At 41.5% G+C, this 13916-nt stretch overlaps 1 protein-coding gene and 1 pseudogene across 26 annotated transcripts in view; one reads left to right on the forward strand and one right to left on the reverse strand.

Moving 5' to 3' along the window:
• Positions 1–13916, forward strand: part of ERC2 (ELKS/RAB6-interacting/CAST family member 2) — a 1012357-nt gene that overhangs the window by 423437 nt on the left and 575004 nt on the right. For all 26 annotated transcript variants that reach the window (XR_016214779.1, XM_051852281.3, XM_089306079.1 and 23 more), the window contains one exon: positions 1802–1969. Coding sequence is in view for 25 of the 26 variants with exons in the window: in XM_051852281.3 (XP_051708241.1) it covers positions 1802–1969 (168 nt within the window). In the remaining variant the exon portion in view is untranslated. The remainder of the gene's footprint in view (positions 1–1801; positions 1970–13916) is intronic.
• On the reverse strand, positions 9959–10121 carry LOC127492591 (U2 spliceosomal RNA; annotated as a pseudogene).

Below are 13916 nucleotides of genomic sequence, written 5' to 3' on the forward strand. Positions count from 1 at the left end.
GGTTCATTCCTTTTTATGGCTAGATATTATCCCAAGGAAATTACAGTTTTATTCATTCACATTTGAGTTCAGTTCGGAATGATCTGTTATGAATAATGTTGTTATCAACATTTTTGTAAACATATTGAGAGTACATCTTTTAGACTCATTGTATGATCTTATGTAATTTTGATTTGTTAGTAAACATAGTATATTCCTTTCGCACATCAAGGGGACTGTGACTAATTTGAAATATTTCTCCCCAGAGCGACCAGGACATATTATAGAAGATGATCCTGGAACCCATGGATCCATCCAACCCGCACCTTTATGTGTTGATCACATATTTAGATATCTTTAACAATTCAGAAAGCATAAGTGCTTGTGGTCGACTTAGTCCATTCAAGGGACTATAACAGAATACTAGATTGAGTAGCTTATCACCACAAAAATACCAAAATACCCTGATTGAGTAGCTTATCAACAACAGAAATGTATTTCTTACAGTTCCAGAGGTTGGGAAGTCCAAGATTTGGTGTCTGGGGAGGGCTCCTGCTTCATAGATGGCTCCTCCTTGTTGTGGAAGAGATGAATAAATCCCCTGGGGTCTCTTTTATAAGGCAACTAATCCCATTCATGAGGACTCCACCCTGATGATATACTTGCCTCCTTAAAGCATACCTGTTAATGCCGTCATTTTGGGGATTTAATTTCAACGTAAGAATTTTGGAGTGACACAGAAATTCAGAAAATAGCTCTGGTATCTGCTAAGATGGCAGTACAATAGTTTTGGCAAAGTATCCAAATCTTTTTCATTTTCTTTTTTTTTTTTTTTTTTACAATCAATAAGAAAGGAAATGTCTTATTAGTAATATATTAAATGTCATTGTTCAGCTGAGAACAATTTTCTTGGAAATCTCATACTGTTATTGATAATCAACCTTCAAATAAAGTATTTGTCGCAGTGGCTTTTTAAGACTAAGTTAGTGTACATTTATAAACACAGATACAAATACGGTATAGATCAATTAAGTAGAATTTAAAAAGGCTATAAAGGATTAACTTTAAAATGATCTTTTGATTGTTTTCATATGCTTTGGATTGTCTCATTTTTCTGCCACCCCAGTGATTTTTTTCCCCTATGATTTAGTCTGTGTAGTCCAGAAATAGAACTTTCTTTACACATGGCCTTCAGCATGTTAAATTTAAAAAATAAAGATGATGTTTTCTCTTTCTATTAATAACATTTGAAAGGCAAGAATTGTAATTTTTAAAATTTTTGAGCTAAAATAGAGTTAGGGAGTTTGGGGTTTGCTTTGTCTTTTTTTTTTTTTTTTTTAAGTATTTGGAAAGCAGTCTTTCATAAAGCCGGAGAATGGGTGTTTTGTTTCCACATCAGTTTCTTCCCCCGGCAGCCTTCACTTCCTCCTGGCAACATGTATTTTTCTAATTTAGGAGTGTTTCTCTACGTGTCAATCTTGTTCTTCCAGATGTTCGTTGTGTTCTCCATATTCTGGGAGGAGAGCCTGAGCAGCATCTCCCCTCCCTGGGCTCTCAGAGACGAGGAGTACCCCTGTGCTTTGTTTCCCATAAGCACGGACACAAACATGGAAATACACTGTCATATATGTCTTATTTTGTAGAAACCATATATGGTAAAAAGAAAAAAAGCGTTATTGCTCAGAAAGGCCCACAAAGCTTGCAAGTGGACATGGGCTGGCCAAGCACATGGCTCTGAGTGGTCCGGGACCTACCCCTACCCCCTCCTAGGACAGCACTAATGGTGCCCCATGAAGCCTTCTTTCTTTTTTCCTGGTTTCAGGTAGATGCACTGAGATTACGACTGGAAGAGAAAGAATCTTTTCTCAATAAGAAAACAAAACAGCTGCAAGACCTCACGGAGGAGAAGGGGACTCTGGCGGGAGAGATTCGTGACATGAAGGACATGTTAGAAGTGAAGGAAAGGAAAATCAACGTGCTTCAGAAGAAGGTGAGCAGCTGACCTAAGTCCTTGCGGTTGGGAGCTGATAACATCTGTGTTTTGTCCTTTTCATAACACTTGAGCATGTGGCCAATAAATTACCTTGTAAGAATTTTGATTAGAAAGTATAGGCTTTTTACTTACTGCTATCTACCTTACTGGTAGCTGCATTGTATCATTTGTAACATGGCTTCATGGATTTTCTATTTGATTAACTAAAATCTAAATACTGATAATTTAGTTTTCATTTGCCAGCTTAAACCTGGAGGTAATTGAACACATTTAAATGTAAAACAACTGAAAGTCTTCAAAGTTAATGTTTTTTCATTTTATTACTGAGATATGAGCAATGCATTTTGTGGGACTTAACTATATTTTAGCTATATTTTGCATTTACATCAACTTTACCGGGTCCCATTTTGCTACCTTGGTTTATTCCTGCTTCTATAACAAAATACTTGAGACAGGATAATTTGTAAAGAAAAGAAATTTATTTTCTCACAGTTCCAGAAGCTGGGATGTTGATCAAGGTGCTAGCAGGTTCTGTGTCTGATGAGGGCCCAATCTCTGCTTCCAAGACTGTGTCTGTTGTTGTGTTCTCTTAATTCTCTTAATTATCTCTTAAAGACCCGATATCTTAAGCCTGTCACCCTGGAGACAAAGTTTCAGCATATGCATTTTGGGTGTCCTATTCTGACTACATCACCTGCCAAATCCATGTGGATTTACTTAATTAGAATCAATGAAGAGGAAGTATAAGAAGTTCCATCTGCAGTGACCTAACACAGAAGATAGTCTGTAGTCCCTTCTTTCCTTTTTCCTTTCAGCAGCTTGTTAACATTCAAAGGGACCCTGATCTTCTGATGGCACCTGGATTCTTCTTTTGGAGAACTTCCATGTGCTATATCTGCACAGTCTTGCTGGGTCCACAGAGTGTCCTGCCTCCCTCTAGAAAAAAGGGGAGGCAAGAAGAGGAACCAATGGCTGCTGTCTTATAAAAAAGAAAATGTGTTGCAAATATATAGGGTTCTCAGATTCCCAGGCACCCACCTGAGAAACTGGGCAGAAGTCTGTGGAACTGGCTGAGCAGGACATGGCTCTGCATAGGTGTGATGCTGGCACCGTGCTGTAGCTGCAGGCCAGTGCAACCAATTGGGCCCTCCTCTTGGTGTCACTTGGCCGCCATCATCTCTCACCTGGCTTGTAACAACAGCATCCTGGCTGTTTTTCCTACTCCTAGCCTTATATTTGCTAGTAATCCTTTTAAAGCATAAAACAATTCATGTCACTCTGATCAAAACTCTCCAGTAACAACCAGGGGGATAATTGATTGGGCCTTGTGCAAATGAAAATGTACAGCCTCTTGTTCAAAAACTAGAAAATTTCAGGATTAAACCAGGCATGGGGTCAAATATAGGCTCACAGGCCATGGGCCCAGGAAGCTCCTCCCATCCTCAGTGGTTTCCATGTTTACTCAGAGTAACAGTGGAACCCTTACATGGGCCTGCCTTCCTCTACAGGACTACATCCCCTCTCACTGTGCTGACTTCCATTCTTGCTGCTCTCTCTTCTACTCCCATCACATGAGCCACTGTGGCCTTTTTTGCTCTTCAGTAAACACATTAGGCCTGCTGTCTCAGGGCTTTGACGTTTGTAGGAAGTTCCATGGGGACATTCTGTTCCTGGACCTATGCTGGTAGCCATGAGCCATATGTGGCTATTAAGCTCTTGAGTTGTGATGTACTGTAAATGTGAAATGCATATCTGATGCTGAATATCTATTACAAGGAAAAGAACGTAAGATCTCTCATTAATCATTTTTTCAATTGTATGTTGAAATGTAAATATTTTGGACATATCGGCTAAAATAAAACATCGTATTAAAATTAATTTCACCTGTTTTTTATTTTATTTTTGTAATGTGACTACTAGAAATTTTAGAATTACCTTTGTGGTTCCCATTATGTTTCTGTTGGACAGAACTATAAATATCCACACATTTCATTCCTTGGCTTTTTTCAAGTCTCTGCTCTAGTCAGTGGTACTTTGTTGTAGCCCTTCTTTGCCCCTCTGACATAAAATAGCACAACCACCCATGTTCCTACCCTCTGTATTCCTTCATCCAGTTTTATTTTTGTAAGTAGAACTTATCACCATCTGACAAATGTATATATTTTAAAATTTGTCCTTTTATATTACTAGAATGTAAATTCCAGGAGGACAGATTTTATTCTTTTTCCACTGTTTTATCTTTACCACCCAGAAGGTATACATGGTCATTAAATATTTGTCGAATCGATGAATGTGCTCCATAAACTCTTGGGAAGGAGCATTTATTTGATTGGCCAGAGTCAGGTCACATGCCTACCCCCCACTATGAGGAAGTTCTTTCTTGGGAATTTGACTGCAGAACAGAGGTATGCCAAGGTGTCCACAACAGATTGTGCCCCTTTATTTCTTAGGAGAGGCTGTGACAAAATGATCACAGAATTTCCAATATCCAGACCACACCTGCCCATGATTCTGCCTTTTCATCAGGGAGTTTTCTGGTCTTTCCTAAACTCTGAGAGCCAGCTGGTCTCTTCCTAGTGCATTCTTGTTCTGTTATAGTCAGAAAGAAACCCGAACAGGACATTAAATACAGAATAATGAGGCTCTCATTTAAAAAAAAATAAAACAAAGTTAGACTTAAACCATACCATAGAGACTTTACCAAAGAGTTAAAAGTAGGGACAGTGCATTTGCTTGGAACTCTCAGAGTACTGGTGCTTTGATAGATGTATTATTAATTCATACCATCAAGATCTTAATGTACAAGGTCCTAGTTGTTGGACCTCTCTTGCCTCACCAGCTAATTAATATAGGTAAGTAGAAGAGACCTGTGCAGAGATGGTTAAGGACTGTTGAATCTCAGGACTATTTAGGGCAGGTTGGAATAACGGAGAGACAATTATGGCAGCAAATCTTGGAACATTTCTAAGGAGTCACTGGAAGATGCTTCATTTAAAATCTCCAGCAGCGCAGGCTAGCAAACACTGATATTTATTAAACTTATTTATACTGGATATGGTATGCTGGATACTCCACTGTGCTTGTCACCTGCACAATGACTCTTGACCATAAGGTGAGACAGGTGGAATGAATAATATAAGGAACTGAGGAATATGAAAGCTGTGTTAAGCTTGCCCAAGGTCACACAATCTAGATATAAGGGTTTTTTTTTTTTTTGCCTTTGGGAAAATATAAATTGGTTAATACAAAGCAAGAGAATAAGGTTCATTCTCCTTTGGACTTTAGTTTTTATGAATACAACACTGCTTATGAGATTGTCACAGTTGTTTGTTTTCCTAGGAGGTGGGCCTGAGCCTTCTCATTTATTTTTTTTTTAAGATTTACTTATTTATTTGAAAGGCAAAGTTACCAAGAAATAGGGAGAGACAGAGACAGAGATCTTCCATCTGCTGGTTCCCTCCCCAAATGGCCACAATGGCTGGTACTAGGCCAAGCCAAAGCCAGGAGCCTGGAACTCCATCCAAGTGTCCCATGTAGGTGTAGGGGCTCATGGACTTGAGCTATTTCTGCTGCTTTTCTAGGAACATAAGCAGAAAGCTGGGTGGGTAGTGGAGCAGCTGGGACTAGAACTGGTGTGGGCATTGCAGATGGTGAGTTAATCCACTGCACCACAGCACCACCCTAGCACTCTGATTCTTGAGTAAATGACAACTGTTTTCTGAGTAAAAATTGTAGGATGGCACTTTCAGTGTGTAAGTGACAAATGAGCACTTTCAGCAATGTGAATATTTTATGAGATTTCAAACTATGCCCTCACCGCCAGACTCAAAGATTTGGGAAGCAATCTGGAAGCTCTTGAATGAAGCCAGTTGTAAGTGATGGCTCCTTTTGGCACCAGGATCACCATATCCACGTGTTTAATCCATATAGATCCTGGATTTGGAATGCTTCAAGTATGTTTGGAGAGGTGGCTCAGCGAGTGTTTACTGATGTATTTGGGAAGGAAATGAAACCATTGGCAGCATAATGATGGGGTGGGAGCTCTGTCGTAGTTGCCATATGAAAGAGGAATAATCCCCAAAGAAGTGATGCACACAATTTGGAAACTGCCTCAAAATGTAGAAATAATACAGAAGCTAATGGGTCAATGAAGCAGTTGTCTTTGGAAGTAGACTCCTTGGAGTTTCAACCACGATGAGTATAATTGGCTTTTTTAGGGTAAGGTTGGATGGGAACAGCATAAGCTTTGGATTAGGGTGTGTTGGCATGAAAGAATAATAAACTCATGTCAAAGTCAGAGGTGCAGTATTACTTCATATTTCTTTCTCATAGACTTGCTGGCAACTCGTACTGTGTTTTGATGCCAGTAGAACCGAGTGTCTTTCCCAGCCACGTTTAACCTGGCCAGGCGAAGCTTGCACCTCTGTCAGCTTTGCCTTCAGAGCTCTGGGTATCAGAACTCTCCACTCCTATGTAGACCCGGCATGGACACAGGCTGTTAGATCACATGAAGGAGGAACTCACGCTGAATAAGCAGGAACCCCAGGTGGCAGACCATCTCTCATCAGGCTTTTGTAAGAAGACTGAGTTCATCCTGGCCCTACTGCCATATTTGTGACTCTGCTGCCTGGTTCTAAAATGTGATGTTCTTTTAGCAGGGGACAAACATATGCATGTGTGGAAAGTGTTTAGAGGGCTATTCCCTTGTGGCAGTGATGCTGGAGTCAGAAGAGCAGTGTGGTTTTCATGCTGCAGCTGTGGCATTATGCTCTCATACGGGACTTGAAACTTCAACTGATGAAGTGCGACCTGACTATTGAGTTTTTGTAGGAAATGTCATAAAACCTTGATGACATTGTACATTTGGAAAGTGTATAATGGCCAGGATTTGAGGACATGGTAGTACTATTTGAACAAGATCAAATTTGGACTGTTAGGAGCTTACAGATTTCTTGCAGCACAAACATGCTACCCAAGAAAAATTTTAAAAAGTCGTTATAATTGGACCAAAATTCTATCTCCACTTCCATACTGGATCTGCATCCCATGAGCAATGTGAATTTACAGAGCATAGGTACTTTATTTATTAGGGGTAGAAAAACAGATGGTGATCTCTGTGGAAGCCAAGTTCACTGGCTGCCTACTAACTGCGTGGATTGCCCTGTGAGTGGGAGAAGGCAGGGAGGAATGAGTGGAGTGGGCTCCTGGGAGCGGTGTATGTGGACCTTCCCACATTAGCAGTTTTTTGCTACCTTTTTGTAAGCCTGGTGGTGAAAATTTTGAATGATGATAAGCTGGGGTCATGATGCTATGGAATTGTGGCTATTAGCATATGAGTTTCTTCATAAGATTTATAAGGACAAGTGGTACCTTGACAGATGGGTACAGAATATGGAGATTTCCACCTTAGTGTAAAATTGAAGTAAGATGGGGCCGACTTTTTGACTCATACAAGCTCTTTCTCAGTGTTTAAACATCTAGTTGAATTTTATCCTCATTATTGGCAAACCTCCTGATTTATTGGCCACATGCAAAATCATGTTCATTTACTGAGTGCTTTCTGTGTGTCATTCAGTCACTATTCTGGGTCCTGGAGGTTCAAAGAGAAATAAGGCATTCTGCAGTCTTCAAGAAGCTGACAGTCTGGCAGGGAGTGATAGACACATGTAATAGTGAATACCGGACAGTGGAAAGCAACACACAGTATGGGTGCCTCTGGCTACCCTAAGCAAGAGGGAATATCTAGAGCCCCAGAGTCTAGTCTGTTGAGCCAAATCAGAGATGCTGCAGAACCAGGACAGTTGTAGGAGACTGAGAGAAGGCACATCTCACTGTGGTCTTGCGATGAGGAATGTCAGTCTGTTCAGGTAAATTCTCTGCTGGTGGCTACCCCCCGCCCGCCCTCACATCATGCTGTCAGTCAAGATTCACCATTCTGGGACTGAGTTTCAGATTTCACACAAGTGCCTCTGATCGGCAGGGTCTACCCAGGCCCTCTCTTCAAAGGTGGCTCCAGGCTTTACACTTGAAGTTTCCACTCAGTCCTGTGCTACTCACTCGGGGAAGTCTTTGTTGATCCTTCAGTTGGAGAGAGGTTTTACACTCTTAGAGATGAATTCTTGGCTCAATTTGGAATTATGCACTCATTTGGTGAGTGTTGGCTTCCCTCACAGGGCTCACGGGGCCACTGAGTGCCCCCGTCATGATCCCCAAGATACTTCAGCTCCTTGCAAAATTCTTGGCATGTAATGGCCCTCCATCAAAATAAGCTCAGCCAATTCTTAAAGGAATGAGAACTTGCTTTGAGATCTGCTTCTGGTCCAAGAATATCGTGAGCTCTGAGGAGAGTCGTTTGCCCTCGTGAAATGTCAACCCCCCTCGCTGTTCTCAGTACAGCATGTTCTGTGTAGGCTGCAAGATGGAACCATCCCATGAATAATACAACACAGAGGAGGCAATGACTGTTGCTCTACCCACACCTACCACCTCCGGCTTTCGTTCCCTTTACTGTGGAAGGTAAAAAGGAATGAAGGCTTGAGTAAGGGAGCTGAACCTGTGGTTCTTCTACAAAGTACATGCTTCCTTTACTGGTTCTCACTTCTGACCTAGGATTGTGAGAGATGTCATTGCTGATTATGCATGGCCCTATCTGATTATAATAACGCAAATGATGATTTTTATACTAAAATGATTATTTGCTGTCAGCTGTACCCCTCCTGTCTACCATACATGACACTAGTGGTTTTGCATCTGCAGGTTGTGAGTCCTCCAATAAACCTCGTTGGCCTACAGGCACTATTCTAATCACCAATTTTGAATGGAGAGCCAGTGGTTGAGTAATGTGCCCAGAGTAACAGGACAGGACAGTGCTGGGATATTCTTCACCCCCACATTCTTCTAGTAGTTTGGTTTTTTTGCCTATCTCACAAGACAATGAGGATCAGTACTCTGAGAGATTTGCTCAACTACAATTTAAGCAACTTAGCTGAGATTGATCTATAAAGGGGTCTGTTTTTAATATAGAGACAGCAGAGATGTAGCCACTACGTGGTGTGATAAAAATAGCTAACCAATTAAATTAATAAAACACAACACCAGGTCTGAATTTTTTCAAAATATACAATATGTTGCATGAAGGAAAAAGAAAGGCTGCAGTGATCTTTGATTCTGGTTACCTTTTCCTTCCTTTATGGCCAGCTTCATGCACCACCACCTGATCTTCTTTCTCTGCTTGTCGTTTTGCATCCTTCTGGTTGTTGTCTCAAGGAAGTGATACCTCTAAAGATAACTTGAGACCTCTAAACAGCTCCCTGAGCCAGTCATGGATGAAGTCATGAATTGAGAGAGTCTTCCTGAGTCCTAGGTGGAGCATGGTCAGGTGAAGCCACTCTCTCTGCAGAGCGCTCACCCTCTAAGGGATAAGGGTCTAGGCACCTTTCTCTGCATTTGAAGCCAGGAGCTAGGCTGGCATCCCAAAGTCAAATCTACAGCCAGGTTGACTGTGGTTCTAAGGCACTGTGCTCAATGACATGCCAGTGACTACCCCCTGGATACATTTGCCACCATCTAGGGACATTTTTGGTTGTCCTAGCTGGAGAATTGTTGTAAGCATAGGGTGGATAGAGTCCAGTCTATGCTGCTAAACATCTACTATTTACTTCCTAATTACAGATTTCTTTCCTTCTTCTGTATGGATCACCTTACTCATCTTGGTTATCTAGAGATACTATTTAAATGTTTTTGACTTAATGTAACAGACATTTCTGTCCCCTTTGAGCAGTACCTTAGTTGATAGGATAAATGCTTTACCTGCCCTTATATTGTGGCATCATTTTGGGCAGCTTAGAGAAGTGGCCATCCTGGCATTGTGTGTGCATAGGTTTACACGTGGTGTGTGGACTGTTGCTGTTTCTTTATACCTGTAATTTTCATATCTGATGTTCCAAACATGAGAATGCAATAAGCGCATATGGCATTCTGGAGCTATTAAATTTTTTAAGCTTCTTTTAATTGATATGATCACCATGATCATGATAAGAGTCAATTTGGAGCAAGCTGCTGATCAGGTATAGTTTAGGGATGCAAACCACGAATAAACTGTTAAGAACAGATATTACAGTTGATCTTAGCCAAAAGGCCAAGAAGTGATAATACCAAAAATAAAACATCTAATTTAGGCAGAACAGAGATGTATCACCACTTAAACAAACCTGCCACCATTTTGAAAACAGGGACCTTTGAAACTAATGTTATTCTTCTCCAAAAAAAAAAAGATTTCATTTGATCAGCCCATTGGTATGAAAATATGATTTCTATATTCCCATTAAATATATTTTTGTGGCATAAGGCAAAATTATGTGTTCAGTGCAAGCAGAATGTAGACCTAATATACTGGTTAAACATTACTAATTAACAGAAAGTTTTATGTAGATTAGTGCATGTGGTTTGATGGTTCATTTGAATAGTATCTTCCTGGATACAGAAAATCTAAGAAAAAGCTAATGATATAGACCAGTATTACATAAATTCTCTGTAAGTCTTCTGTGTTTTTAGAGTATCATTGTGTCACTGGACCGAAGTTGAAAAATTTTTGCCTGTGCATTGTTTGATATTGTGCCTTCGTTATGGCAAATAGGTTATGCCTTGGGTTCTAGTTGAAATTTATGCTACAGGACAAACAATCACCAACAGTACATGGCCACCAGTATTGGCTGGAATTCTTTGCTCCTTGGTGAAGTCCTGGGGGAAAGACAGCTTGGTGATTTTCCCAGAAGCCCATTTTGCCCCACTGAAGTGGTGTGTCAGAAGTCCCTTTGTCTGTGTGATGTGTCTCTTGAATAGAGATTGTGGCTGCCTTGGTAAATGTAAGCTTCTCTGGGAGCAGTGAACTCCCCAGCTTCCTCCTTCATGGAGATTGCTTTTCCTATAGCAGGGCTGGGAAGGCCCTTGAAATCGTTTGACCTGGCTCTGCCAAGGCAACTGCAGGTGGGACTCAAAATTCATTAAATCTATAGCAGGCTAAGTTTTAGCTTGATCATTCTGTATGACCCATGGTGATGTTGTTAATAAATAAATGGTTCTTGGCAGAAAAAGGGTTCCCTACCCTGTAGGGATTTGAAGTTGTCCTTCTCTTAGAGACAACTTTGATAAAATTACATTTTATTATCAAAGGAACCAAAGTTCGACAGATCTGCTTTCCGAGGCAGCAGTTAAAGAGATTTAGGGAAGCCTGCTCACACACTGATGCATTCATTCAGCATCTCTGGGCCTTGTCTTCCTTAGCCACGTCTTTCTCCCCTTGGGCTCTGTGGAGCACAGTCCAATATTATTTCACCTCAAAAGACATATGAATATGGGTATGCTGATGAAACCTGAGCAGTCCTAAAGCTGGAAATATCAGAGCCAAGAGTAAAAATCACAGAGACTTACTGGGTCCTCCTGGCCAGCCTCTGCATGTTCTTACATAGGAGATGAAGTGACTCGTTCAGGTCACAGGGTTCATGAAAGACAGAGCCTGGGCTACACCCAGGTATATGAATCTGATGACACTTTTCACGTCTAAGCATCTGTTGCAAATGAAGCCATGGCCACCATGCCATACCCTAGCCAGCTTACCTGCCTTCCTACCATCTAGCCCCCCGACAATGTGTGTTCTGCATCTGCGGGGAGCTCAAAATCCATCCTACTGAAGAAGTATAATTTCTGCCCTATGATTGCCTACACTCATGGAGGAAATCACTAAACAGGAAATCACAGTAGAATATACAATGCATGTTATGTTAGCCAGGTATACAGGCAGGATGGAGGGGTACCTCTACAAGCACAAGGGGACTTCCTGGAGAAGTTGATTAAGTGGAGAGCTTAGGGGCTTAGGAGTTGTCCAGTCAAAGCAACACGGGGCCAGCGCCGTGGCTCACTTGGTTAATCCTTCACCTGCAGTGCCAGCATCCCATATGGGTGCCAGGTTCTAGTCCCAGTTGCTCCTCTTCCAGTCTAACTCTCTGCTGTGGCCCAGGAGGGCAGTGGAAGATAGCCCAAGTGCTTAGGCCTCTGCACCCGCATGGGAGAACAGAAGGAAGCACCTGGCTCCTGGCTTCGGATCGGTGTAGCTCCGGCCGTAGCAGCCATTTGGAGGGTGAACCAACGGAAGGAAGACCTTTCTCTCTGTCTCTTACTCTCTCACTGTTTAACTCTATCTGTCAAAAAAAAAAAAAAAAAGGCAACAGGAACAGCATTTGCATGGGTTTGGCAGGAAGAGGTAACACAGTGCCTTTGGTGGACTTAGGAATAATTGTGTATAACTGGGCCACACTTCCTGTTCCATTTAGGAAACAAATTTTGCACTTAGGAGCTTTTGTGTTGTCTGTGTCTTCTGGTAGTCAAGTACATCACTAAAGTTTGGGAGTCATCCTCCCTTCAATATCGTGAAAGTTCTAGCTGGTCTCTTGTGGCTTACAAGTGGGAACAAGGATGATCTGTGGGATTTCAAAATGCAGTTCAGGGCCAGAGCACGCTGAGAACTGGTGCTTGTTCAATGAGAGAGCTGACCCCAAGCCAGGGAAGCCAAGTTCTCCTTGAAATAAATATTTGCTTCTGAGTTAAGACCTTTTATTCTGTACTCAATTTCACCAGGATGTTATTTTTTTTCTCCTCTAAAGGCTTGTTTATAATTATGTGCAAAGTCCCTTGAAGAGTTAGAATACAAATGCCCAAAGTGCCCTGACCCTGGTTGCTCCTCTGGTGGGTACTGCCTTCTTGGCACATCCGTCGATCTCGGCTGCCAGCTGGTGCTTCCAGTTTTGTGATTCGGGATTAGAGGTGGTCGTGTCTTTACATAGCTCAGTCTGGAGATGATTCCGTTTTTCTTCCCACATACTCCCCAGGCCATTTGATTTAAATCAGCCTTATTTATGTGGGAAGGGGAATTTTCTGTCTTTTTTTTTTTAACTTATCCTGTGTTTGGCAATGGATTCCGCTTTGCTGTGAAGAGTTCATGCATATCTTTATTAGCATTTATCATGTTGGATTGTAAGGGGAGGCCATAATTCAAAAGTTTTATAATACATGTCTAAGGTTTCCCATAAGAATAAATGTAATGTAGGGGTAATGTGTTCCTAGGGCATAGAACCTCACAGCACAGTGGGTAATGGGTGTCTTTCAACTGTTCTGATACTGTAGTCTCATTGGCAATATTTTTTCCTTTTATATTTACCTGGTTATGATATCACTCCTGCAAACTACAAGCTTTAACTGCTTTAGATAGACTTTTTATATTTGAAGAAGCTGAATTTGAAATTAATGGACTGTATTGTGATTTGGGGCCTGGCATTCTATCACACCTCTTTATAGATTTATGATTTTGATTTTTGGCCAATATAATTACAGTTTATAAAAGTAATTTACAGTTCTAACAACAGTGGTGTGATGAATAGAATTCTGTGATGGGTCCCAAGATTACCCCGACTCCCTGGTGAACATGCCCTGAATAACGTCTGGGACTGTGAATGCGGTGGATTTTGTTCCTGTCATCGGTTATGTCTAAGAAACGGAGCGCGTTTGAGGGGGCCCATTAAATCTAGGTTTTGAGGTCGGAGATTCAAACTGTGAGGGTGATTCAAAGCATGAGAAGTTCTCTACCATGACATAAAGGTGGAGGGGGTTCTCACGACAAGGACTCTGGGCAGCGCCTAGGGCTCGGTGTGGATCCTGGCTGATTCTCCCAGGGAAGCAAGGACCACAATCTTATTATGACAGGAAACTGAATTTTGCCAACCGTAATAATAAGTGTGGAAGTGAATTTTCCCCTGGAGCCTCCCAACACCTATCCTGACAGCTTGATTTCAGATCTTGAGCAGAGATCCCAGCCATGCTGTTCTGAATTGTTGGCCTACACAACTGCAAATTGATAAACGGATGTTGCTTTAGGCCACTAAGTCGGTGGCAT

The sequence above is a fragment of the Oryctolagus cuniculus genome, chromosome 10 (assembly GCF_051225735.1).
Source record: "Oryctolagus cuniculus isolate XC-2025 breed Fujian yellow rabbit chromosome 10, ASM5122573v1, whole genome shotgun sequence".
Taxonomy (NCBI): Eukaryota; Metazoa; Chordata; class Mammalia; order Lagomorpha; family Leporidae; genus Oryctolagus; species Oryctolagus cuniculus.